This window comes from Paracoccidioides brasiliensis, assembly GCF_000150735.1.
Source record: "Paracoccidioides brasiliensis Pb18 unplaced genomic scaffold supercont2.3, whole genome shotgun sequence".
In the NCBI taxonomy this organism is placed as follows: domain Eukaryota; kingdom Fungi; phylum Ascomycota; class Eurotiomycetes; order Onygenales; family Ajellomycetaceae; genus Paracoccidioides; species Paracoccidioides brasiliensis.
This window is the reverse complement of record NW_011371360.1, coordinates 2,688,879-2,713,800: the sequence shown is the minus strand read 5'-3', so window position 1 is coordinate 2,713,800 and position 24,922 is coordinate 2,688,879. Positions and strand designations below refer to the sequence as shown.

Genomic DNA, 24,922 nt, shown 5'->3' with positions numbered 1-24,922 from the left:
GGATGTGGGAATCTTGCCGTTTGCGAAACTATATCCAGTTAGAGCGGGTTTTTGTAAACTATTTGCGACCGTCCCACTTACTCTAACGACCTGCCCTATGACTTCAGCCCACCAGATAATCTTGCTTGGCCTTTCCGGCTTCTACAACGAAGGTCATGTGGCCCAGAAGCAAGAGAAAACGCAGTAATAATGGACGATTCGATAGGTGGATTGGAATCATACCTTATTCGTTCGCTTACTGAGTACACGTTCGTGAGCCCCAATCCCATTCACAATTGATCACCAACCACCAATTTTCGAGAATAGAACCTCAAGATTCAGGAAATTGAATATAATAGACATCAACTTCCAACGTCACCACGATTACCCTTTCAGATGCCTTAGTTATTGGGCGAAGTGGATCAATGAGCCACTGGGGATTTCTGCTAAAGGGCTGGAGCAACGTCCACGCACAGAGCTACCCCGAGGTCGGTGGAACAATCAATGTTTCTCTAACCGGAGGGGATAAGGATTGGAGACGTTGGGTATCAAGAATCGCAAGGTTACCCAGGTCTTCTGATGTCCTTTTACCGTTGACACCCAGGCGCATATCTTACTTTCTTTATTTACGTCGTCCAGGAAACATTCCCGTTGAGAAGAAATCTGCGTCCGCGTCAGGTGGGGTGACACCCTTCATCTTCAGCTTTCATTGGTATCATTTCAACAGCCAGGCGGTAAGACACCACTCATGCAGGCCAAGCAGACAAAGAAGATTCTCATTTTCGTTAACAATGACTGAACGAGTGTTCTTGACATCACAACATCATTAACCATATGGATCGTTGTGGCCAAGGTCTTTTCTGCAGCTGCACGCGTGTCGTAGGCTTAATTGATCGTGCATATCCTGTCCCGCTGTGCTGTTAGAACGGGAGTAATGCCAAACGCAAAGGCATAATGAACTGCACAATAAGAATGACTTAAATCACTGCAAAGCTTCAAGACTAAAATTAGTGGTAAATATTCTGTTATAGGAAAATAAGCGTGGGGAGGATAACGTATGGACGTCCAAAACTTGAACCAATAATTGCAGAACTTTCTTGAGGTCAAGAGTCGTCGTCGGAAACCATCTTAAGAATATAATGGTTTGGAATCATACCTTGCACATGGCCGAGAACAATGCAAACGCCACATAGATACAAAAGAAGGTTGTCCTAGAAAAATAGGCTGATTTTAACTAGCACGAAATGTTGGGTTTGAATCAATTGTATTTTAATAATCTCTATTCATTGTCGCGGAGAAAATGAACCCCACTCATTCGCATCTTTAGGATAGGCGTTTCTGTTGATGATAGTGGTGACTCGTGAAATTCGAATGAGATGTCACCCAACGTCTGTCTCAGAAAGTCAAATTTTCTTTTTCCCAATGCCCTGGGATCATGGTAAGTTACATAGCGTTTCTCTGTCTTTGTAGTGGAGACTTTCGATTTGCATTGGAGTAGTGTAAAGAGAAGTAGACAGTGCATGCCACGTCAATTTTGGACCATGGGCCAGGATTCTGATGATTCGATGAATCGAAATATTACATACCTGACAAGGCTAGAAGTGCGGTACCATTGGAGGACAAGTGGGGCTTTGGTTGGGATGGACCCGACAAAGTGGACGGAGGTTTGAGACGAAGTTGGGTACTATTTCATGTAGCAGGTTAATGAATAGATCGTTCCATTCTTGTATGCTACTCGGGGACGGGCATTTCCACACCGCTAATCCAACGACGCTCCACTGGTATCTGTTTTGTCCATTTCTCGTGGTGTGCGGTCTACCTTTTGCCTCTCAACTGCGAGACAAGGATACATCACAAGCAGGTAACAGAGGTATCAACTTGGTGCAATATAATAGAGTTCAAGGTTCGGATAATACCTCCATAGCATAGGGGAAACAGATATGCTATCATCATTATTATTCTGGCCGGCCTGGACACAAAAGTATTCCCCTTCTTAAAACTTGTGTGGTCGGTGGGACCCAATTGGACCCCAACATTGAATCTATACACAAGCGTTAAAAAAGTTCGTTGTCGACTCCCGCGCCAAGCTCTCCTCACATCAGGACCAATGATAATTTATTTGCCTGTCGTCAGTCTCGCAGAAATCCCTTGTCTGCCCTCCAACTGCAGCTTGCCATGGCGGTATTGGCGTTTATCGTATATTGGCGTTGTGTTCTCCATATGCGCATGCACTTTCATTTTGCTCGGGCTGGCCTTAGTTACACGGTTCTGATTCGCATTACTCAAAAACAGAGACAACTCCAAGGGGCCACGGGCAGTTCAAAAAAATAATATTCATGGATGCATCTTACTGTCATCCCGTCGACCATGCAACTTTTCTATTCACCAATCATGCGCAGTCGTGGTAACTGGTATATCAGGAAATCGTCCAGGAGAGCTTGTACTGGTGATTACATAAATAACCGACCAGTTTGCCCATGCTCAGCCTAAATAAGCCATTATTCCCATCTGGTGCGCACTTAGCTTCACCCATGATTATTTTCGTTTTGCATATCAGACGTTGCCCCATGTCTAGGGAGGTACGGGCTAGCAACCCTAGGTTTATTGAGCCCTAGCACCACAAATTTGACTAATAGCAAAGCGAAAGTCGAAGCAATGATGGCATCGCGCTGAAATTATATGGAGCTGAGGAGAATCTCACGTGGGAAGTAGATCCTGAGGCTGGTTGCGATTAAGACATAGGCGATACCCCAACGGTGGCTCTCGGATTTTTTTTTATTTTTGTTTTTCCAAGTGAGGCATGACCGGGGTATACCATCGGCAAACGAATGCTAGCAGGTCCACTGGGTGGTAGCCTAAATCAATAATCTCAGCACATAGAATCGTAGGCATGATGCTCGGGGGCTCTAAATCGAGGCCGACGCTAACCTGAACAGACAAAACGTCATTCAAGTCCTCTATCTAAGTGGCGAAAGATATAAACGTGCGAGGGAAGCGAAAGGGGTAACTGTACTCTATCGGATTTTGGATGCACTCGAACACAAATCGGTGGCATATTTGCTGATATCCCTCTCTGAAGACAGTTTTCATCGTCCTCCTATCCCAGGGAAAACACAAGAAATATATCGAAAATATACGTCCAGAAGAATAGCTGAGATCATGTACCCAGGACAAGTCCAGTTGCCATTCGCTTTTAATTGCGAGAACGCATAACTGATATCACCGTTGTGTCCCAGGAACCCGGAGTCTGGCACCATGGTATTGGATGAAGCCTTCCTTGATCTGGTCATATATGAAGGGAGGGAGTTTCAAAAGTATGCTGTTGAAAATGGTATTTATTTTGGGCCTGTTGACGATGTATGGCTCGTACCGTAAGTCCCATTTTATGTCGTGTCCCATCAGCTAACACTATGCAGGATGAAATAGAGAGGCTGGAGGTACAGCATCGAGTTCTCAGCAAAATTTTTGATAATCGATTGATCTTTCCACCAGTGCTCAGACTACGACGAGTCCTCGATTGTGGCTATGGGAACGGAGCTTGGGCGGTCGAAGTTGCTGAACAATATCCGTTTTGTGAAGTGAGCGGCACTGGTAGGCACTGGTATCTTCAAATGGCCCATTCTAATACCACTCCAAGGTTATTGGAGTAGATATATCGCCACACATGAAACCTGATGACACCCCTGAAAATCTCTGGTTGCAGGTAAGCATCATCACTCTTTTTGTTTTTGCACAATTGCCTTTGGGATTCTGTTCACCAGGAATATTACCTTTGCGACCATACTCGGGTCATATACCGATCACTGCAAGTTTTGAATCTCGAACCGTTAGCCACTATCAGGTGTACTCCCTACACGCTCCTACATCCTATGATATCCGTCCAATGGCTCTCGTTTTCCGCTAACGTCCAGCACATAACCAGGTTGATGATTTAAACCGAACCTTCACATTTCCGCCAAACCACTTCGATCTAGTTCACTCCAGACTTATCGCATCTGGATTGAATAGCCAGCGATGGCCAAGATACATTCAAGATATAAAAATGTGAGTACCTGTAATAGGTGCTCGTTCGCAAATGACATTAAGCAATGGCGAAAAGGAGCAGCGGCGTTTATGATCGATCACCAGCTGACCGGTTCAACCGATTCTTATCATTAGGACGTTAAGACCCGGCGGTTGGGTACAAATGGCTGAACTATATCTCAATGTTCAATCCGATAACGGGACTCTCACTGATGCTCACGCCCTGAGACAGTGGAGTTTGAAATATGCTCGAGCAATCCAAGACGTCAAGGACCCTCGAGTTGGAATGAGGCTGGGGCAATTTTTGTCATCAGCCGGTTTTGTCAATGTTGAAACGAAATTGTTAAATATTCCGTTATCTCCCTGGTCAAATGGTATGTCCCTTTAAATTGTAGTATTGTGGTGTCCGCTCACATTCTCCCAGATGTGCGAATGAGGGAGGTCGGAGCTATGAATAGGACCAATGTCCATAAGCTTCTTGGCTCGTTGGCGTTGTATCCACTGATGGAGCGATTACACATGACCCGGGAGGAATTCGAAGTTCTCGTTGCGCAGGCTCGGAGGGAGGTAGATGACCTGAGCTTTAAAGCATACTTTCCATTGTAAGAATTCGATATCTTATTTGAGGTTCCTGTTTCCCATTCGTCTCACAATGAAGTAGATATATTTGTATCGGTCGAAAGCCGTGACCAGCTGGTTTGGTGCCCAACTTTCTTGCATGTATTGTTTTATATCAACTTGGAATCCACGGGGCATAGTCGTGGCAATGTTCAGAAGCCGCTCGAGGGCTGTCGTTTGTTTGATAGGGCCATTTGACAGTTTTCTGGAACGAATGTCACGGTTACACAAGCCATACCGCCGCAATTGCATCCAAGATCCATCCGTTACCTGCAAGTATGTAACCTCGATTCTGTCAGCTTGGTATTTCCACGAAGATTTAGCGTTTGCTTGAGTTAGAAAGAAAAGTGGATGAACATACTCTAGCTTTGAGGCCTGTTTTGATATTATATAAATTATCTGAGCTAATAAAGCCATATTTTCATACAAAACTGAATTATTTCCTTTCCAGAAAACCCTAAAAGTGTTGTCTTGGAATGTTGATGTCTTTCGAATGAGATTGCGTTCTGGACCGAATTTGGACCTCAGACCGAGGAGCTGAGCCATCATTCCACCATCCACTCAACTGCCCAACTTTAGCTCATATAATGAGCAAACAAAGAAATTTCTGATCTCTTTACCAGAAGAGGGATCCTTCCAGCATTTGACACAATCTCCTTAGGTGGTGGAAAAGAGACTCATTAATGCTACCCTTCCCGCAACGGAAAATTCACCAACAAGGCTCACGACGGGAAATATCCATCTGGTCTTTCTGTGATGAAGATAGACCAAGTCGAATCCAAAACGGATGTTGAAGCTAATCCAATACACAAATCCCATCATCCCAGTTTATCACCATTAACTGACAGGGTCGGAAGGGATTTGAGGGCTTCTGGTGGCATCGGACCATGTCGCACTGGTTTCAAGCAGTCGGATATGGTGACAGGAGGGAGGGTCGTAGAGAGCTCGCAAGGTGTGTGAGAGTTCAACAAGAGACTGTAGACGCCAACATAGCTGACCATCCCTGGAATAAGGGATAATCAGCACCAACCTCCAAGGACCGGTGTCAGTGAGAGAACTGATAGAGGTGAGGTTGGAGGTGGGAAAGAGAGGAAGAAGATGTGATGGAGAGGTGAAGGGGGTTTCAAGGGGTCGTGGCAGTTGCGTGCCCTTTTGGACGTGTGACAGACCGCAACCTGAGGAAGGCCTCATACATTCATACATACCTGCCGTCTCTCCATACGAAGTTCAGCTGGGTAATTTATGGTGAGTTCCGAGGGCACGAGGGCATACAGGCATCCACCGGCAGCCACTGAACTGCCTTGGGTGGCGGAAATTACTTGCATATCTCCTTCATAGGCGAGCAATCAGATGTCGCGCTGTACTCCGTAAAGGTCCATCCACCTGGAAGCCATATTTACATAACTGTTAGACAAACGTATCTGGGCTCAAGAATGTTGCCCGAAGCTGCACCTCGATCAAGCCAATGAAATTGCTTCTCGCGTTTTGTTGGCAGCCGATTGCATACCCCAAGAAACGTGTTGATATCAAGGTTTATTCCGCTGTTCCCGCGACATCTAGTTGGCTAAAAAACAATTTCATGTGCTCTTGACCGTATTGTACTATTTACCAACAGTTCTTTTTGATAGCGAAAGGTTATGTTTGCTGCCGTTTGGCTACGTACCAGCATTCGGGAATATCTCATCCCCTGATTTCCTGGGAGGCTGATACGCGTATTGAATGAAACCTTACATGAGTATCATTCCAATGAGGTCGATCATCGGGGTTGATCATCAACAGACGGGTGCAAACCTAAGTTAGAGCTAGCTTCGGTTTGGTGGTCCTTGATCCCCTCGGGTGACGGTGCTTTTGAATTTCTTAACACGATCCTCAGGAGATACCTTGCGCAATTGAATAATACACCAACAACAAACCAGCGAGCCGCTCTTTGTTGGAGGAAAGGAAGAGGAATATCGTAGCTCTTTATGGAAACAGGACGAGCAAGGGTTTTTGGAAGGACGGGAAATATGAGCAAGATAGTGCCGCGCCATTTGTTCTATTGTTGCTAGATAGTGTCTCCATTCCTGACAAGGGACCTGACGGAACGCTTCCGACAAGCGTCTCCCTATGCCAAGTTCCACTCGGACGCATTTAAGAGTTGTCACTGGATTCTAGTTGTTGGCTGTCTCAGATATCCAGGACCAAGCTTAGACCTAAAGCAAAAGTGTAGCTGTCAGAACTATGAGAATGAAATTACCGAGGTTCAATTAATGACCTATCTGCTCGTCAATGATATCAGATCACCCCATATACCCTAGAATTTCTTACTGAAGGAGCTCTGGATATTACCCTGTTTCTCCGTTAACTCACCGTGTGTATGTATACATGACGCTCCTTGATTTAGATTAAAGATTTAGATTAACGAAATTTAGCGGCGCTTGGGCGCTTCATAAGCGCCTTATAACAGCTAATTACACCAAGCATACCGGCTATTGTTTCCCAAGTCGAGGATGGCCTCGGCTCTAAATGCTGTTTCTCAAAGAGCCCTTAACAAAAACCATCCAAACCGTTGAAGCTGCCGAAATGTTGCCATTTTTAGTTGACGGATAACATCCAACGGCTCCAGCAATTGTATACTGCAGGATATATCCAAGATGCCCTCCACATACAAGAAGGATAAACCCTGGGATACAGATGATATTGATAAGTGGAAGGTTAGTAATCCACCCCTCTTATGAGTTGACTTATAGCTGTTCTCGTTCGCTAATCAGCCGTGTCGGCCCTATAGATCGAGGAATTCAAACCAGAACACAATGCGGGCGGCACATTCACGGAGGAATCATCTTTTATCAGCTTATTTCCCAAATACAGAGAAGCATATTTAAAGGAAACATGGCCCATGGTCACTAGAGCACTGGAAAAGCATGGCATAGCCTGCACGCTTGACTTGGTTGAAGGAAGCATGACTGTGAAGACCACTCGAAAAACCTTTGATCCGGCTGCGATCCTAAATGCGCGGGATTTGATTAAGCTGCTTGCGCGAAGCGTGCCAGCACCACAGGTATTTACACCCCTTAATTATGAAATCATCGCTTTATATTCGATACATTAGAGCGCTGACAAGCCTCTGTTCTTTAAAAACGTTCATAGGCCTTAAAAATTCTCGAAGATGGTGTGGCTTGCGATATCATTAAAATCCGAAACCTAGTGAGAAACAAAGAGCGATTTGTAAAACGACGCCAGCGCATCCTCGGACCGTCAGGCACCACCCTAAAAGCCCTCGAACTTCTTACAAATACTTACATCCTCGTGCAGGGGAATACTGTGTCCGCCATGGGCCCATACAAAGGACTCAAGGAAATTAGAAGGGTGGTGGAGGACTGTATGGCCAACATCCACCCAATCTATCATATTAAAGAAATGATGATCAAGAAGGAACTCGCGAAAGATCCCAAACTTGCAAATGAAAGTTGGGATCGATTCTTACCGCACTTCAAGAAACGCACGCTAAGTAAGCGGAGGAAACCGTTCAAGGTGACTGACAAGAGCAAGAAGGTGTATACGCCATTCCCACCAGCTCCGGAGAAGAGCAAGGTTGATCTACAGATCGAGAGCGGTGAATATTTCCTCAGTAAGCAGGCGAAGGAACGGGCTAAAAAAGAGGAGATGATGGAGAAGCAACGGGAAAAGAGAGAAAATAAAGCAAGGGAGTTGGAGAAGGACTTTGAGCCACCCAAGGAGACTGATGTGGATGAGAAGAAGAAAAAGAAACGGAAACGGCATGATGGGGAGGGAGAGGAGGGAGAGGGCGAGAAGTCGGCTGAAAAGAAAGAAAAGGAACATAAGAAGTCAAAGAAGCCAGCGCGGGATGCTCCTGCGGCTGAAGCGGAGGAATGATAATCTCTCATGACCGTTCTTCTTTCATTTATTCATTTTGTCTGGAGCAATAGTTGGAACATTGTGGTTCTGACATCATATCCCCTGTGTGCTTGTGTAAAATATAACAATCATTCCCACGTACCATTCTATAGATGCATACCCTTAACCAATATTTCCTTCATTTAATTTTGTCATTGTCAAACAGAATCAACTAAAACACCTAGTATTATATTGATACCTAAGCCCTTATGCAATCCTAGATACAATATATGATGAACTGAATAGTTACCAGTGCATGTATAAATGTCTCGGATGCTATTTGACACAGCGCAGGTGTCCAATATACGCTACATGTATCTAGGGGTAAGTATATGACGCTCACGAGTGATCTCCAGCCTGCTGGTGCAATGTATCGTTAACCAAGCTCGCCTGAACGAAATATTCAAGAGCCGGCAAAAATTCTTACTCAAACGGAACAGCATCAAGAAGAGTCCTGAACTGTCACCAGCAGAAATGGCATCTCAGAGAGCATACCTGCAATGATCAGCTAGTCGAAACATCTCAAGCACTGCTGTTGCGAGTAGGCCCATCCATAGTTGTCTCGGAAACGTTACCAACGATTCTATTAATACCGCCATGGGCTGTTTTGTTTCAAATCTGCTCAAGTTCCTCTCGAGGTTTTGTTATGCCAAAGCAGGATCACTGAATGACTGAGGTTGGATTAACTGCGAAAGATGGTTTCCAAGATGATTTTTTCTGACAGAATTGTATCTGCGGTAGTTTCAGCATCCGGGCCTGGGGTTCCCACTCTTTTATTTTTATTTTTATTAATAAATAATAATAATAATAATAATAATAATAATAATAATAATAATAATAATAATTTTTTTTTTTGCCAACTCAAACGATAAGCTTCAGTTAACTATGAACCGGCTGTTGGGTGGTTGGTTCTGGGGCCAAATTTTTCAGAGATATGCCGAGGAACGAAAACGATCTAGGGGCGAAAGGCGCTTGCATCCGGGGCTATTGGTCGAATGGTAGGGATGAGAGACGGCAAAATTGACAACAGATAATAAGCCGTGATTTCCTTGCCTTGCGAAGTCTTTTCTACTTCTCGTGTATATATTAATATCTCCTTGTTTGGTTTGATTCAGAGCTCTTGAACTGAAAATTGAACAAATATTGTCCTTCGCAATGGCTGCCGCACAAAGGTTATCTTCGATTCAGGGCCATCTCAAGGCTGGTGATTCTCCAGCGAGACAGGCGCTTCTGTCCAAGAATCCCGATGACATTGTAAGACGACTTTTAGGGCTATCCATTCCCATTTCCAAAGTCAAACGCTGATACAGAACACGAAATATACAGGTTATCACACTTGCTGTCCGAACTGCGTTAACCAAAGCTCGCAAGGGAGCTCTCAAGGATACAGCCATTGACGATCTTTTGATTGCCTTGTTAACTGTAAGCTATATTGAACCGCCTCTGTTAAGAAGGAGAAGGGAAAAACCCTCAAACCAAACCGCTCATGATGTCTTTTACCAGGCCGTTCGCGAGAAATCCAACCTCGACCCGTCCCTTGTCGAGGATATCTGTGTTGGGAATGTTCTGGCTCCCTCCTCCGCATACTCTGCCCGCTCCGCTGTCCTAGCAGCTGGCTACCCTGTAACAGCCTCTGCGTCAGTCGCCAACCGCTTCTGTTCGTCCGGGCTGCTCGCCATTCAGAACATCGCCAACCAAATCCAAGCCGGTTCCATTGATATTGGCATCGGAGTTGGCGCAGAGAGCATGAGTACAACACCGGATAAGGGCCCAATTGCGTTCTCTGAAGCAGTTCTCAACCACCCCATTGCATCCCAAAACCAGATGCCCATGGGACAAACGTCAGAGAACGTCGCAGGCCAATTCAACATCACAAGAGAGCAGCAGGACGAATTTGCTGCCCGATCTTACCAGCGTGCCGAAGCGGCCCAGAAAAACGGATGGGTAGCTGATGAGATCGTACCCATTAAGGTTAAAGTGAAGGATCCCAAGACCGGTGTAATTCAAGAAATTGTCGCGGACAGAGACGATGGTGTGCGATATGGAACCACCGCCGAAGGCCTGAGTAAGATCCGCCCTGCCTTCCCACAATGGCAGCCCGGCCGCACGACCGGTGGAAATGCGTCTCAGATTACGGACGGTGCCGCTGCGGTGCTCTTGATGAAGCGGTCCCGTGCACAGGAACTGGGTCAACCCATCCTTGCCAAATTTTGCGGCGCGACCGTTGCTGGTCTGGAGCCACGAATTATGGGAATTGGACCCACGCTTGCGATCCCTAAGCTGATGGGCAAGCTTGGGCTGCAGAAGGAGGATGTGGATATTTTCGAGATCAATGAGGCGTTTGCTTCGATGGTATGTAGAAATTTATTAGGATTATCTCAATTTTGATGTTTTCTAATTCTGCCGTGACAATTCAATAGGGAGTCTACTGTGTTAATAAGCTTGGTCTGGACGTCGCCAAAGTTAATCCACGCGGTGGTGCAATGTACGTATAACGTCACTCTCGTCCTACCTCTTGTAAATGAGACAGGCTAACATTTCAATTCCAGTGCCCTCGGTCATCCTCTTGGATGCACTGGTGCCCGCCAGGTAGTCACTGCGCTATCCGAGCTTCGGAGACAGAACAATCGCGTTGCTGTAACGTCTATGTGTGTTGGAACTGTAAGTCTTGATCCACCCAGCCCTGCTTTTTGGGTGAACTAGTCCACCTCCTAGATTAGGACAAGGAAAAATAGCTCAATGCCAAAGGAACGAGGCTGACCCGACGTTCTACACTTTTAGGGTATGGGAATGGCTAGTGTGTTGGTGTCAGAGCATTGAAACAGCAACGATTGAACATGGATATGAATTTACTTTCTCTCCTTGTCTATAGTTGATATAAAGGCAAGGAACTATTGTGTACATACATATATCTGTCCGTTACGGCGAGACCAAAGATAGTGATTTTTATACATCTTTTTGATTGAAGACCAACAACAGGGGTTTGTGCTACACGGCCAAATGCACCTTCACTCGCTGAATGGTATGTACAGTACTTGTAGATATTCCGTTGAAAGCGTTGACACAGGAGAGGATTTCCCATTTTCATCAGCTTTATGTAGACGCGGGCATCTAAAGCTCCAAGGTGGGCAATACTGTCCTCTCCTTGTGCCTAGCGCTTTGCCGGTGCACTTCACCCCTGCCCCTTCGACTCCCAACCAAACTGGTTGGTCTGAAAGAAAGCTCCTCCAAACCAACCTCGACAACTCCTTGGACGCTGTGATTCAGACATCACGTGACCAGTCCAATACAGGGGAAATTGTCTAATTGGACAGGTCTGGAGGGAGATAGTATCAAATGACAGCAATTGTAGGTCGGCATGAGTTACACAGCCTTGATTTTCACTGTCTTGAATTTCCAATATGGCGATCACGGAGGCCAACAAAATAATAAGCCCGATAGATAAGCCTTCAGTGGTGCTTGGTAGAAGGGATGGGTCCAAGTGGTGGTATAGGTACTTTAGGTACCCGGACTAACAACAACTCCTATGTTGTTACATTGGGAGATCGTGTCCAGAGCATCGGAATAACAAAAGTGAAAAGCAGCGTGAGCCCATTCATTGCTTTCTTTGAAAATGGTGGATTCCATTCGCTCATAGTGTACCTTGGTTAAATGCTGAGTCCACCAAACTAACACATGGAGTGGAACTTAATGTCGCATATAGTCGGACATTTTTCAATCATGTTTTTGCGCACTTTGAAAGTCAGTCAGTCCTCCTTGCAGATCGTGCTTAGTGAATGGGCGAGTTTGAGCAGGACGACGCTTTCAGTGGCGGCGAAGTAATTTAAACTAATACACGTAAGTTAGCAACAGTTCACAAGGTCGATGGATAGTTCTAGCAAAAAGAATAAGCATACCTATCCATCAATATCCTCAAGTGTCGATTGAAATGGCCTTCATATCTCTTTAATGTATCTTCAAGCTTTTCTAGGCGCGAGGGGTCATACGCCTTATTGGCATCTGAACCAGGAACGTTTGGCTTTGCGTTAGGACCCGACAAATCTGGGTCAGCGGAGATAAGACCACGCGAAAGTGATGACGTCGTCCAGGAGGAAAACATGGTGCAGCAGATCATGAGTTTGGAATGAATCTGTGAAACGAAGGGGAAAAAAAAAGTTCAGTCAATTGAAAAATGTTAAAATCCGAACATAGACTGGAAAGAGGGTGCGTACCTTGAGAAGTTTTCCCTGGGTTAACATGCATTCCTTTAGACATGTGTCAAGGAAATCAACATGATCCTGCATCAACTCATCGACCGTCCGATTGACTTGTTTAGTCCCATTAACCATAACCTCAGTCCCATCAGCATCATCACCGTTCACCCGGTCCATAAGATTCTGCCAATTGGGTTCAATCACTTCAGCCGTACAAAAGTAAAGAAGTTGTTGCACGAATATGAGCATTCTAGCCCGCAATGTCCAGGCCCTTCTTTTCCATAACTCGAGTTTTCGGTCAGATGATCTATGGCGCCAGCTTTGTACTTTCATGTGATCTTGCCATGAGGTTCCTAGCATCGTTTCCAAATGTCGTAGGGACAGGATGTACCTGAAGATAAGTTGATAGCGGAGGACGGTTTTACGGCTGATAACGAGCGAGAGTGGGAATGGGACCATGTAGTCAAGTTCCAGGGCATCAAAACCAATGATGTCCTTCTCCTCCTCTGTAACTTGTGGGGCGGGAGTCTGATATCTTTCAAGTCCTCCATCAGGATTATCTTGATCAATGCCAGACACGCTTACCACGCGCATGAGCCACTTAGTTAATCCTATGTAATTCATGCGAACCTTCACATCTTCCTTGAACGGATCCTGTGCAGCGATACTGCCAGGTTGACGAAGGACGAGGTCAAGAAGAGACTGCAATTTGCCTTCATTGACATTCTTTGCCGGTTTTCGGAGTTCCGATGCCCCAAGTTCCAAGAAGTAAGAAAAGAAATCCGAACGGTCCAGGAAGAAGTAATGTTTCAACGAGCGGAATCGAGTCGTCAAGGAATTTTTCGTTAAAAGAAGGTTTAACAGGGATGCATTTGCGTATGCGTATGCGGAATTTATGTTATCAAGAAATCGTGGATCGTCAAAGGTCGTGGGAACATCTCGAATTTCCTTACTGATATCAACTCCTCCGCACTCACGAACAACATTAAGATACTTCCCAGCCAGGAGAACCTTATCTCCAACGGTGTCCAGCTGTGGAGGAACTTCGCAGTCACGTATGGTATACCGTTTCTCCCAGTATTCATCAGTGTAATCCTCCTCGAGTTTGTCACGCTTGATGCCTTTCTGTTCTTTGATAAGGAACTCCGCGTGGGGATCGTTGATAGCCCCCTGGTGTAGCCACTCGTTCAACATGGTCATATACGGCCGGCTTGCTTCGCGCAACAGGGTCTGAAGTAATGTCCCGGTAGTCGGGTCACCTGAGAAAGTCGCAAGTCGCTGGGTTAGTACTCTCAAGACATTACCACCCTTGCAGAGCTTTTTGGACATGCTGCCGGGAGCTAATTCTCCCCCTTCTCTCAGTTGTTCAAGGATATTTTCCACATCATCAAAATCATCAACTGATTCATCCGTTTCCTGAACCAGAAGCGAGTTTTTCTTCAACAACTCTTGCCCGAGCGCGTATAGCTGTACCATACTTTGACTGGTTGGCATGATATGGAGGTGGAGAACATGCAATGTAAAATTATGATTATTGAGCATTTGGTTTTCTAACTGCGCGATCAGAATAAGATAGTCCTTTAGTAGTTTGCGTATTGCCGCGCAAAGAGCGTGGTTGACAGCGCCAAATTCTGCTCTGCTCTGAACTTCTACAAAAGCCTCCATAGCGCTGTAGTGGGTGGCCATCTTCAGCATGGAAAGAGTAAGGTCCTTCAAGCTCGGCTCAAGGCCTGGTTCGACCTGAAAAGATGGTCCGATTAAGCGATCTGTTTCCTCAGATGGGTTATATGAGTTGACAAAGTGGATATATTGGCCTTCATAGCCCATAAAAACAAAGAGAAGATCTTCGAGTATTGCAGCCTCCTGAGCCTCCATGCTTAGTTCTCGGAGAGGAGGTGGGCGCAGTGATTGCGGGGCCAGTGACGATAGGGGGGATACAGACACACGACTAGCGAGGGGGGCGGTTGAGTGGGGAGTTAGAGTTGCTTGCGGTTCCCAGGGCACTATATTAGAAATGGAACCATATCAGTCTCAACCTCAACCTCAACCTCAACCCCGAAGTTATATACGGGGTATCCACCTTCATTTTTGGATAAAAGCACATAATGACTGACCATCTGATAGCTCCTTTTCAACTTCCTTCTCTTTTCTCGACCTAGCAGCTGGAATAGAAACCTCATGTTGACTAGATTTTTTCATTCTTGATTTCTCCCTTTCCCAATCTCTTTTTGGTGTTGCTGTTGAACTGGTCGTGGGTTTCTTCGACCTGACCTGGACAGTTTCTCTGGTTGTGACCTGCGTCCTCTCGGTGCGCACTTCACTTGAGTTATATTCTCTGCTTGAACGACTCACTCCTGGGGTTCCTTCTCGTGAAGTTGGCATTTTGCCGTCCGGCACGGACTGACCATGCCGCGTGCGTTTCCCATTAACGCGACCTGAAGAAGTAACGCGTGATCGAGAACTGGTTGTATGTGTGGACGATCGTTCATCAGATGGAGTTGGCTTCACAGTCGAAGGAGAAGGAGAATTCATAATTCCCCGTCATGGCACGCTTCCAATTCAGCTTGGGGAAGCAGAAGGAAATGAAACGTACTCTTCTGCAGCCGTTCCTTGTTTGTTGTAGTGTATACAGAGTTGTCGAGGGGTTCGAATAGCTATTGATCAGGGAAAGTTGTTCTATCTCCCTTTTGGGGTTAGCGTGCGATCTTCCAGGCACCTGAGTGAGCTTTTAGGTAAGCCAAACCGAACGCGGGAGCTGCTTTAAGTTCACTCAACTACAAGACAAGACAGCTGTGGACAACGTTAACACTCTGCAACGTTGGGATATAGACACTCTCTTTGCAGATATACAATATTCTGTATTCCATTCTTCTCGTCGGTTTATTAACTTTTCTAATTTTCCCTTTCGTTTACATACCGCTCCTCCAACATGTTTATCGCGCGGTCAGAATATGGTAAGCTAGGACCTACAGAAACCCCATGTATTTGTTGCGATATTGACTAGCAGGTACCCCAAGACCGTGGTATCAAGTGAGCCTACCTAGCGATGCCGTTGAAATTACTCTTGGGAGGTCAATCTTTACTCATCTATCGCCTAACAGTACCTTCTCGCCGGAAGGTCGTCTCTTCCAAGTCGAATACTCTCTCGAAGCGATAAAATTAGGGTCAACAGCAATCGGAGTACGTTTTGCCAACCATATGGAATCCCGTCTTTATATAAATTACCTGCATCTTATCTCTGACATACCCCCTTGGGACTATTCAGGTCGCAACTTCAGAAGGGGTCGTATTGGGTGTCGAAAAGCGGGTAACCTCCACTCTCCTGGAAACATCATCTGTAGAGAAGATCGTCGAAATAGACCGACATATCGGTTGTGCAATGTCTGGTTTGCAGGCTGATGCCCGGTCGATGGTCGAACATGCACGTGTCGAGAGCCAAAATCACGCATTTAACTATTCAGAGCCTCTCAGAGTTGAGAGCTGTACGCAGGCTATATGCGACTTGGCGCTGAGATTCGGCGAGGGAGCTGATGGTGAGGAGAGTGTAATGAGCAGACCATTTGGTGTCGCGCTGCTCATTGCGGGTTATGATGAGGATGGGCCACAATTGTATGGGAGTATCTTCTATTCTGGGATGCGGATTTGGGGGGGTGACGGGGGATATTACAAGGCCCTATTTGCAGATATACAGACACTAATGACCATCCTGTAGATACCATGCGGAGCCGTCGGGCACTTTCTACCGATACGATGCCAAAGCTATTGGCTCTGGGAGCGAAGGCGCGCAGGCGGAGCTCCAAACCGAATACCACAGATCCCTTTCCCTTGCGGAAGCCGAGACCCTTGTGCTGAAAACCTTGAAACAGGTGATGGAGGAGAAGCTGGATGCTAAGAATGTGCAGCTGGCCAGCGTGACCAAGGATTTGGGATTCCGCATTTACGGGGAGGAGGAGATGGGACGGGTTGTTTCGACTTTGGGAGGAAATTAGCAGTCAGGAGCTCAGTGATATTTAGCGATTAAACCAGACATCCACGAGGACTTAAGATATTAAAATTATAAAGACCTCCCTAATTCCCAGTGTAGTTGTGTGGACTGGTGATACTACCGAGAGCAATTACATATACTTTGATGGCTTACTATAATTGGACATCTATCTGATCTTATATACACACGGTTTCAGCACCTTACTCTCCTCTTCAGGAGTCAGTCCCTTGCCATCGTCAAGTTCAATGAATTTCTTCTTCCCAGACTTGGCATCGTTCGGGTCAACAGCCCACTTGCCCTTCGTAGGATGCCCATGCTTCACAAACTCCATCTTGACAAACATCTTGTTTGATTTATCAACAGATTCCTGCTTTAGCACAAATCCACGAGTCCTAAACACTTCCACAAACGCAGATATATCAGTCTCATCCTCCGAGTTAGGGCCCTTATTGACCTGATCCTCTGCAAAAATCTCCTCCTCGTCAACATCCTCATCAGCCTTATCGTTGCTTTTACTTTTCTTTTTCTTCTTGTCCTTCTTTCCAGCCACAGCCCCGGCTCCATCCACCCTCTGTCCGATTTTAGTCCTCCTAACAACTTTCCCAAACCGACTTTTCACCTCACTAACCCAGCACTCCCCTTTTCCATCTCCCCTAAGCACCCGCCACGCCTCCTCAACAAACGACACCCAATTCGTCCCCATCAAACTAAGACAGAAAATGGCCACATCAACCGTCCCATCCGCAACCGACAGCGCCGAAATATCCGCCTTCGTAATCAGTGGATCAGCCACATGCAGATCAAAACTGAGGAGCCTCAGATTCAAAGCTTTAGCGGACGGTGTGAGAACCCGTGCTAGCTTAGCATCACCACAGCCCAGGTCTGCTATGGTGCATAGCCCGTGGGGTCGTCTAGGTAAGGGACCCAGAGCAGCAGTTCGTAGTTCATTTTTGTCCGGCTTTCGACCACTACCTCTCTGATTAGGGGGGGGGATGGCGCCGCGCGTCTTGACTGCATTGATGTAGCCATCGATGGGGTTGGAGGGCCATGATTCTTGCACCTGCCGGGTAAATCCTGCATGGTATTCTGCGAAGAGCTCTGGATTGGAGGTGAAAAGTTCCATAGCTTCGTTGGATGTCGTGGTGTACAGGGTCTGATTGAGGTGGCGGAATCGGGCCGAGAGGAGCTTTTGGCGCATGGATTGCTGCAAACGTGTGAGAGATGTGGATGCCGGAGGAGGAGGTGGGGGAGAGGGTAATGAGTTTGCTGCTGGCAATGGGGGTGTCGCAGTGGTCACATTTTGTTGCTGGTTATCATTCGATTTTCTCTTTTGTTTCTTGCTCTTCCTGGACGCAGCAGGAGTACTAGCCGGTATTTCTGCTGCTGCTTCGGCCGCAGGTGTAACGTTAGAATCCTCTTTCAACTCTCCCGTTTCATTCCCCGCATCCCAAACTTCCTGGACAGCTCTGCCGTCTGCAGATTTCGCCAATTTCCTCCGCTTCTTCATCTCCTTTTTAGTTCGCGCAGCATTCTTTTTTCTAGAACTGGGTGTCTCTCCTTCAATAACTCTCCTCCACATCTCATCCACATTCGCCTTGGTAACCTTTTGGTCATTGAGTTTTTTCCCTTGAGCTCTTTTCCGCTTCTTAGATTGGGAATCTGGATCTGCTGCACCATCTTGTACTTGAGGAGAGGGTTCTTGCTGTTGTTTCGCTTTATACTCTGTTTGTAGCTTTAACTCTGTATTCGAAATAGACCATCCAGGGACTGCAAACATGATTACGTTTGGGGTATGTAGGCCCGCATAAAATATTGCCGGGAATGAACCGGAAAAATAGACTGTTTAGAGGAGTAAATATGTTTTTCCTTCAAAGCTCAACGTTTGACGAGCTTAAGAATCTTGGCGCTGAGTCATTAGGCTGGCAGGTAAACTAATTAACGTAATCCACAAGCGAGCGGGCCACCCAAGCGAGCGGGCCACCAAATTCAAAATCCTTCTACTTTAACTACTCAACCACTTGAACGCGTGATTATGCCACCAATTCGCAAAAAAAAAGCAAGAGACTCTATAGAGATAGAGGGAAGACTTGAACTCGCGATATCTGCTATTAAAAAGCAAGAAATAACCTCAATTCGTGAAGCTGCACGTCATTTCAATGTGTCACGTACAACTCTAGGTTATCGACTGAGCGGTCGACCTGCACGGGTGAATTTACGCGCAAATTCAATCAAATTGACTGAAGCTGAAGAGAATCTGCTAGTTGAATGGGTGCTAGATCTAGCTAAACGAGGATTACCCCCCCGGCCGGCGTTTGTTGAGAATATGGCTAATCATCTTCTTACCCTTCGCTCTACACCAACCACACCCTCCCACGTTGGCAAGAACTGGGTGTCAAACCTGATTACACGCCGTACGGAGCTTCAATGCCGCTATTCCAGACGCTGTAACCATGAACGAGCAAAATGTGAGGATAGGAAGGTTATTCAGGAGTGGTTTAAGATTCTAGGGGATACAATTGCTGAGCATGGGATCCTGGCTGAGGATATCTACAACTTTGATGAGACTGGATTTGCAATGGGCCTCTGCGCAACAACTAAGGTCATTACCAGTGCTGAGCGCTACAGCCGGGCAAAGCTTCTACAGGCTGGAAATCGTGAATGGGTCACCACGATCGAGTCAGTCAACGCGTCAGGATGGGCCCTACCCCCCTACATTATCCTTAAGGGTCAGAATCTACAGGAAGGCTGGTTCGATGGGCTTCCAGATGGCTGGAGACTTGATGTTAGCTCTAATGGCTGGACCACAGATGAGATAGGAATCAGATGGCTTACTAGGCTGTTTATTCCAGCTGTAAATCCACGCAGGGTTGGCACTCATCTACTTCTTATCCTGGACGGGCACGGCAGCCATCTTACCCCTGAATTTGACCATATCTGCAAGGAGAATAGGATTATTCCATTGTGCATGCCTGCACATTCATCCCATCTCTTGCAGCCTCTAGATGTGAGCGTTTTTGCGGTGTTAAAGCGGGCCTATGGGGGTCTGGTTGAACAGCGAATGCGGCTTGGATTCAACACCATCAAGAAGGGAGACTTCCTAGATGCCTATCCTGCAGCCCGCGCAGAGGCCTTCAAGTCTCAGAATATTCAAAGTGGCTTTATAGCTACTGGAATAACCCCATTTGATCCAGATCAAGTTCTTCAACAACTCAACATTCAGCTCCGAACCCCTACCCCCCCAGCCAGCCAATCTAGCAACTCAGGGTCATCCTGGATCCTACAAACACCTAGCAACCCGCGTCAGTTGCATAGACAGGTGAATAAGGTCAAGAATCTCATGGGGGAGAGGCTTGAGAGCTCACCTCAGGGCTTGGTGGAAGGATTTGACCAAATTATCAAGGCCTGCGAATACGGGATGGTCAGTGCCACCATTATGAAGAAGCAATACCAGGATATATTCAATGCCAATGAGAAAGAGAAGCAAAAACGCAAGAGATCTAATCGCAGAATTACACGCGAAGGAGGCCTAACTAGGGAAGAGGCTCAGAATCTTATTATTCCACCTGTTGAGCCTGCTGAACAGCCCGTCATTCAACCCCCTGATCCTGCTGCTCCAGAGCCAGCACCATGTTCACGGGCGCCACCAACATGTTCAAACTGCCATATTGTAGGGCATACAAGAAGAAGCTGCCCTAGTCCTATTGTACTATAATTTAATTTAATTAGGGGTTGTTGAGTGTGAGTATTTTGGGTTAAAATCTACTTAATTACTATACGGTGATTTTGGTGGCCCGCTCGCTTGGGTGGCCCGCTCGCTTGTGGATTACGTTAGTTAACTAGTTACAGTCTCGTTCTATAGATTTAATAGGCGAACATCAGATTCTAATTCCAGGGTGACCTCATGCATGAAATGGATTAAATGGATCGGATTTGATGTGGTCCTTCTGCAGCTTTTGGCCACCAAATCCGCCAAAGAATGCCGCATCCCAACATCATCATGCGGGAGCTCTTCCACAGGGAGATAAAATATAGAGAATCACATAAATGCTCCGTATTTTTTCGAAGGATTACTTCCATAGATAACTCCCATCACGCTCATGTGGGAAACATGTTTTAAAAATATACCGGTGTTCTGATTGTTTGCATAATATTCATATCTGCGTCAATCTGTGCTTTGAATTACAATTCGTATAAAAACAATTGTTGGTTGCAGAAAAGAATGATAAAAAGCACTTTCTCCCTCACGCCTTTCTCCTGAAAACAATGAAAGCATGGCATAGTACAATCCATGCATGCGTACATAGAGCTGAAATGACAAACACCACAGCTCATCTTCCCTCTAGTTATGCAGCTTAAACAAGCCAATGTGTCAATGTTTACTCCGGTTTCTGCCCACACACAACGTAGCTATAGAAATGAGGTGGGGGTTAGAGCTCCAATCAGCGCAGGACAATCATCCGATTAAATCATTGTTAAGGACAAACAAAATTTGAGGGTATATCACATACAAATGAAATTCAGAATGGATCTTCGGGTTTCTTGCATCATTCTTTGTCTTTGCGATAAGAAAGTCGACTTCTTCCTTGGTCCAGTTTTCGATACGTGTTAATGCAGCCATCGCGCTCGCTTCCAGGGTCTGCTCGAACTGGAGAAGGTTACAGGCACCAAGCCGTTTATAAATAAAAGGCACAGAGTTTTAGCCCACATGTCAATACTGATGAGGAAATAAATCACGTAATGCTTATCCTTAGCCCATGCTCCAAGCGGGACAATAAACTTAGTAACCTTGACATTAACAAATCCTGTATCCTTCATCCATTTCTCTAGAAATATGCCTGGTCGTACGATGTAGCCAGCTTTCTCAAAGGCAGCAAGCGTTCTGGTAATATACTGCTCAATGTAGCTGCCTTTCCCTGTACCGTCCGCAGATTGCATCATTGCATCCCAATCTTGGAATTCAACCCATCCTCCCGGTTTGAGGCAGCTGTGGTAACAATTGTCAGCAATAGGTGTTGCAGGTTGTGGTGAGAAGGATCTAATCATAGGAGTAGCATTGTTCCAGTAGTCGCGGCATATTTTTGATGGCCCCAGTGAGGTAACGAGCATGAGTGAAATCAAATGGCACATTCTCGTATCCCCATTCATCTTCGACATCATCGATTAGGAACTTCACATTTGGGGGGACCCTTTTGCTCTACATGTCAGAATGGAACTTATATAAGAGAAATATGGGTTGTTGACAAGATGCGGTGACAAACAGTTTGGGTTGAATAGGGCTGAGGTCATTTCCGAGGACCTGTTGAAAATTTTTTTTGTAAGACTTTAACAAAGTTGGAATAATGGCCCATCACATGGAAAGAACTGTACTTCAGCAGATGGAAACAAATCGGCTTGAAAGAAAGTCCATCGGTTAGCACAGCTTGTCTGCACAAGACGTGAATGGAAGCACACCAAACTCGATTGCCCAGATACCAGTTCCGGTGCAGATATCAATTACTCGACCTGGAGCATCTCTTATGGGAGCCAGATATAGCTTCTCCTTCAGCGTAGCACGGATAAGCGCATGATGCATATCAAGGCGATCATTCTCCTGTTCATCATTGGGAAGGAGATAGCCTAACATGGTGTCAAATAAGTGAATCAATGCTGTTCTTCCTTAAAAGACCTAGGGGCAAGAAAGAAGATAAACTCACGTCCCTCCTTAGACGCATGGTATCTTCTACCTGCGGAGAGGCATTAGTCTCCGATGTATCTAAGCGGTGTTGAGCGATCTTATCAGGGTTCATGCCGTTTTCACTATCTACTTGTCAATACAACACTTTTGCCTCAACAGTTAAACGCTAATAACGCCCTGCGGGGCAACACACTTTTGGAAGTCAGTAACGCTCGATGTTACAGACGCAGTATAGATAGATCTTATCATGGTTGGTCAGCACATGTATCTCGCTCCACTTTAATAGAAAAGCGGGCGGGAAGGGTTCGCTCACAATTCATCCCCATAGGCAGAATCTGTGTCCTCAATCTGTAGAGAGTCAACAAAATTGCTTGATCCAAAAACACGGAAGCAAAAAGAAGGGGAATTCCCTTCCTTACCCCAGGATCAACAGTAACTTGATCTTCTCGGTGTTGTTCCTCCGCGTCTACGTCAGGAGTCTCGATTTCTGCCATTATGTGGGAATTACTGGATGTGTAGTTACTATTCCGAAGGGCCACAAATTTCAAGGTTTTGCATACGATTTTGAAGCACAGGGGTTTGAACGCTTTGATCAAGGGAAGATGCGGAGGAAACTCCAAGGAGGGGAATCAAAAATGTGGAAAACATCACAGCGAGTTAACTGCAATGCACGTATCCGAGGACCAAGACCCCCCTGCACCCAAGGTGAGGCTAGGTCGAAATGGTGTGTTCGAGAGGACATGGTATTTTTGTCGAGCGTTGCTGATTTGGGGATAGCAACATTGTCCGGTTGTTGTAGGAATTTAATAACTCTTGCAAGCAACGCAACAGCACACCACAGCACGCTCCCCGCCCTGAAATAACATGAAGTGACCATTATTTTTGAAGACGGGGAATGTCCATGTACAGACATATTACCTTGTTGAACCGCTGAGGTTAATGACTAAAGCAGGAGTTCGAGTGCGTGGAATTTTAAAGTGCCTGTTTCTGTCTAGTAGTTATCTACTCGTTTTATGTAGTTAACTAGCGCGACAAGGTACACTCTAAAATCCTCTGTGGCTGTTGGGAGTCTCCTGGCGATTCAACTCCTATCTCAGCGGCTCTTAGGAATCGAAGTCCATTCAATTCTTCCATTTTTGCGTTCATTAGAAGTTAACATGGTTATGCACAGGCCGACCGAGACCCTGGGAAATCATCTTGCAGATCACAGAGTTTGGAGCATGCATCGATCTCTGGAGTAACTAGTTTGCTGTCTAATGTAACTATTATTTAGGGCAAGAGCAAAAACCCATCAGAATAACATATCATGAAAGTTTGCTGAGTTGAAAAGTACTTCCATTCATTGCTCTAGCTTTGAAAAGAACTGTTGTATCCCTGTCATGCTCCTGTCTCAATCGCGAACACCGGAAAACATGTTGGCTCTGCGGATTCGAACCACTCCAAAAGGGTTGTTAAGTTATCATTACCACCACTATTACTTAGTCAAGTACTAAATATCTGTTGGCAAAAATCCTGAAGTCGAATGGATCCGCCGTATTACGGAGTTCGATTCCCCACCTAGGTACTGCAGTTAAATATTAATTTAACTAGTTGTTGGTGCTTCGGTAAAGACCTATTTTGCTGCTTAGAAGAGGAATAATCTTTGAAGATCTGATTATTAACAACCATGCAAACAACCCGCCAGCATTTTTGCAAGTCGGTTGGTTGCGTCGAAGCGCCGTAAGAACTCAATCTGGCATTCTCAACAGTCTAACGAACACTTCTGCTCTTCCTGTGCGTGCTTCGTTCATGTGGCTGTGGCTTCTTCGATAACTACCCGTGATTCCGCGAAAGCCACTTTTTTGAACTGAAGAGATAGCCTTCTTTTTTTTTTTGCACGACTATAAAATATCTTTAATGGATGGGCCGCTTTTTGCAGTGTGCTCGATAGTTATATATGCACAGAATCCTACATTGCAAGAGAGTTTATCGCCATCTCAAGATTCTGAAGAACCCTGGACAATCCAACTTGTGCCCGCTGATTCTATGGGGCTTGAGCAGAGTAAGCCTCCAGTCCAGGCCCAGGGGTTTGTCAACGGTCCATCCTTTCCTGTGGGGTTTGGCGTCGGCTATGGGTGCCTCTAATCGCCAAGGCAGTCTCGCATAACGATCCGAGTCAAGGACAAAATCGACACACCAATTCAAGTGCTAAGGCGGATACTTGAGTTTGTCAGACAGGTTGCAGCGGGCTGCGCCAAAATGCTCCTTTTCTAAAGGGGTTTTTTTTTTTTTTTTTTATGTTTATTTTTATGTTTATTTTTTTGAGGGAGTCCTCTAGACTCCAGAGACGGAAGTTTTAGCTCTCCTTCGCAACTTCGCTAGGTGACGATAATTTGGGAAGATGGATTCAATGTGGATGCGAGTACAGGGTGATTGGGCGTTGTTGGTTGATTCCCGTCTCCAAGATTGTGGCCTTGGAACTTGCCGGAATAACTACTGCGAACAGTTTGTTGGGTCCAACCAGTCTTCTAGAAGTTGGAACAACTAAGCTTCTTCGCTCAATTTTAGATATTT

The 24,922-nt window shown here is 45.9% G+C and overlaps 10 protein-coding genes across 10 annotated transcripts; 5 read left to right on the top strand and 5 right to left on the bottom strand.

Annotated features, from left to right (window-relative positions):
- Positions 1-404: 404 nt before the first annotated feature.
- On the top strand, positions 405-1,649 carry PADG_11558 (uncharacterized protein; the record flags this gene model as incomplete). The annotated part of the gene is made up of 2 exons (XM_010760713.1): positions 405-657; positions 1,450-1,649. The coding sequence occupies 2 exons, from the start codon at positions 405-407 to the stop codon at positions 1,647-1,649; spliced, it is 453 nt and encodes a 150-aa protein (XP_010759015.1).
- Positions 1,650-3,234: 1,585 nt separating this feature from the next.
- PADG_03196 (uncharacterized protein) lies at positions 3,235-4,608 on the top strand (the record flags this gene model as incomplete). Its single annotated transcript, XM_010759999.1, has 6 exons — positions 3,235-3,336; positions 3,396-3,557; positions 3,617-3,682; positions 3,902-4,023; positions 4,138-4,376; positions 4,427-4,608. 6 exons carry the CDS (start codon positions 3,235-3,237, stop codon positions 4,606-4,608), a joined length of 873 nt encoding a protein of 290 aa, XP_010758301.1.
- A 12-nt stretch (positions 4,609-4,620) lies between these two features.
- Positions 4,621-5,166, bottom strand: PADG_11557 (uncharacterized protein; the record flags this gene model as incomplete). Its single annotated transcript, XM_010760712.1, has 2 exons — positions 4,621-4,995; positions 5,077-5,166. The coding sequence occupies 2 exons, from the start codon at positions 5,164-5,166 to the stop codon at positions 4,621-4,623; spliced, it is 465 nt and encodes a 154-aa protein (XP_010759014.1).
- A 291-nt stretch (positions 5,167-5,457) lies between these two features.
- PADG_11556 (uncharacterized protein) lies at positions 5,458-5,945 on the bottom strand (the record flags this gene model as incomplete). Its single annotated transcript, XM_010760711.1, has 2 exons — positions 5,458-5,769; positions 5,826-5,945. 2 exons carry the CDS (start codon positions 5,943-5,945, stop codon positions 5,458-5,460), a joined length of 432 nt encoding a protein of 143 aa, XP_010759013.1.
- A 1,308-nt stretch (positions 5,946-7,253) lies between these two features.
- On the top strand, positions 7,254-8,496 carry PADG_03195 (ribosomal RNA assembly protein KRR1; the record flags this gene model as incomplete). The annotated part of the gene is made up of 3 exons (XM_010760471.1): positions 7,254-7,313; positions 7,388-7,660; positions 7,750-8,496. The coding sequence occupies 3 exons, from the start codon at positions 7,254-7,256 to the stop codon at positions 8,494-8,496; spliced, it is 1,080 nt and encodes a 359-aa protein (XP_010758773.1).
- Positions 8,497-9,672: 1,176 nt separating this feature from the next.
- On the top strand, positions 9,673-11,337 carry PADG_03194 (uncharacterized protein; the record flags this gene model as incomplete). Its single annotated transcript, XM_010760470.1, has 6 exons — positions 9,673-9,771; positions 9,844-9,939; positions 10,021-10,869; positions 10,938-11,002; positions 11,067-11,178; positions 11,299-11,337. The coding sequence occupies 6 exons, from the start codon at positions 9,673-9,675 to the stop codon at positions 11,335-11,337; spliced, it is 1,260 nt and encodes a 419-aa protein (XP_010758772.1).
- A 926-nt stretch (positions 11,338-12,263) lies between these two features.
- Positions 12,264-15,242, bottom strand: PADG_03193 (uncharacterized protein; the record flags this gene model as incomplete). The annotated part of the gene is made up of 4 exons (XM_010759998.1): positions 12,264-12,345; positions 12,414-12,646; positions 12,729-14,713; positions 14,825-15,242. 4 exons carry the CDS (start codon positions 15,240-15,242, stop codon positions 12,264-12,266), a joined length of 2,718 nt encoding a protein of 905 aa, XP_010758300.1.
- A 397-nt stretch (positions 15,243-15,639) lies between these two features.
- On the top strand, positions 15,640-16,699 carry PADG_03192 (proteasome component PUP2; the record flags this gene model as incomplete). The annotated part of the gene is made up of 4 exons (XM_010759997.1): positions 15,640-15,664; positions 15,718-15,890; positions 15,976-16,319; positions 16,423-16,699. The coding sequence occupies 4 exons, from the start codon at positions 15,640-15,642 to the stop codon at positions 16,697-16,699; spliced, it is 819 nt and encodes a 272-aa protein (XP_010758299.1).
- A 79-nt stretch (positions 16,700-16,778) lies between these two features.
- PADG_03191 (25S rRNA (adenine645-N1)-methyltransferase) lies at positions 16,779-18,472 on the bottom strand (the record flags this gene model as incomplete). The annotated part of the gene is made up of 2 exons (XM_010759996.1): positions 16,779-16,812; positions 16,884-18,472. The coding sequence occupies 2 exons, from the start codon at positions 18,470-18,472 to the stop codon at positions 16,779-16,781; spliced, it is 1,623 nt and encodes a 540-aa protein (XP_010758298.1).
- Positions 18,473-21,148: 2,676 nt separating this feature from the next.
- Positions 21,149-22,863, bottom strand: PADG_03190 (uncharacterized protein; the record flags this gene model as incomplete). Its single annotated transcript, XM_010759995.1, has 9 exons — positions 21,149-21,340; positions 21,430-21,679; positions 21,954-21,991; positions 22,063-22,085; positions 22,147-22,311; positions 22,389-22,414; positions 22,563-22,610; positions 22,683-22,717; positions 22,789-22,863. 9 exons carry the CDS (start codon positions 22,861-22,863, stop codon positions 21,149-21,151), a joined length of 852 nt encoding a protein of 283 aa, XP_010758297.1.
- Positions 22,864-24,922: the final 2,059 nt, after the last annotated feature.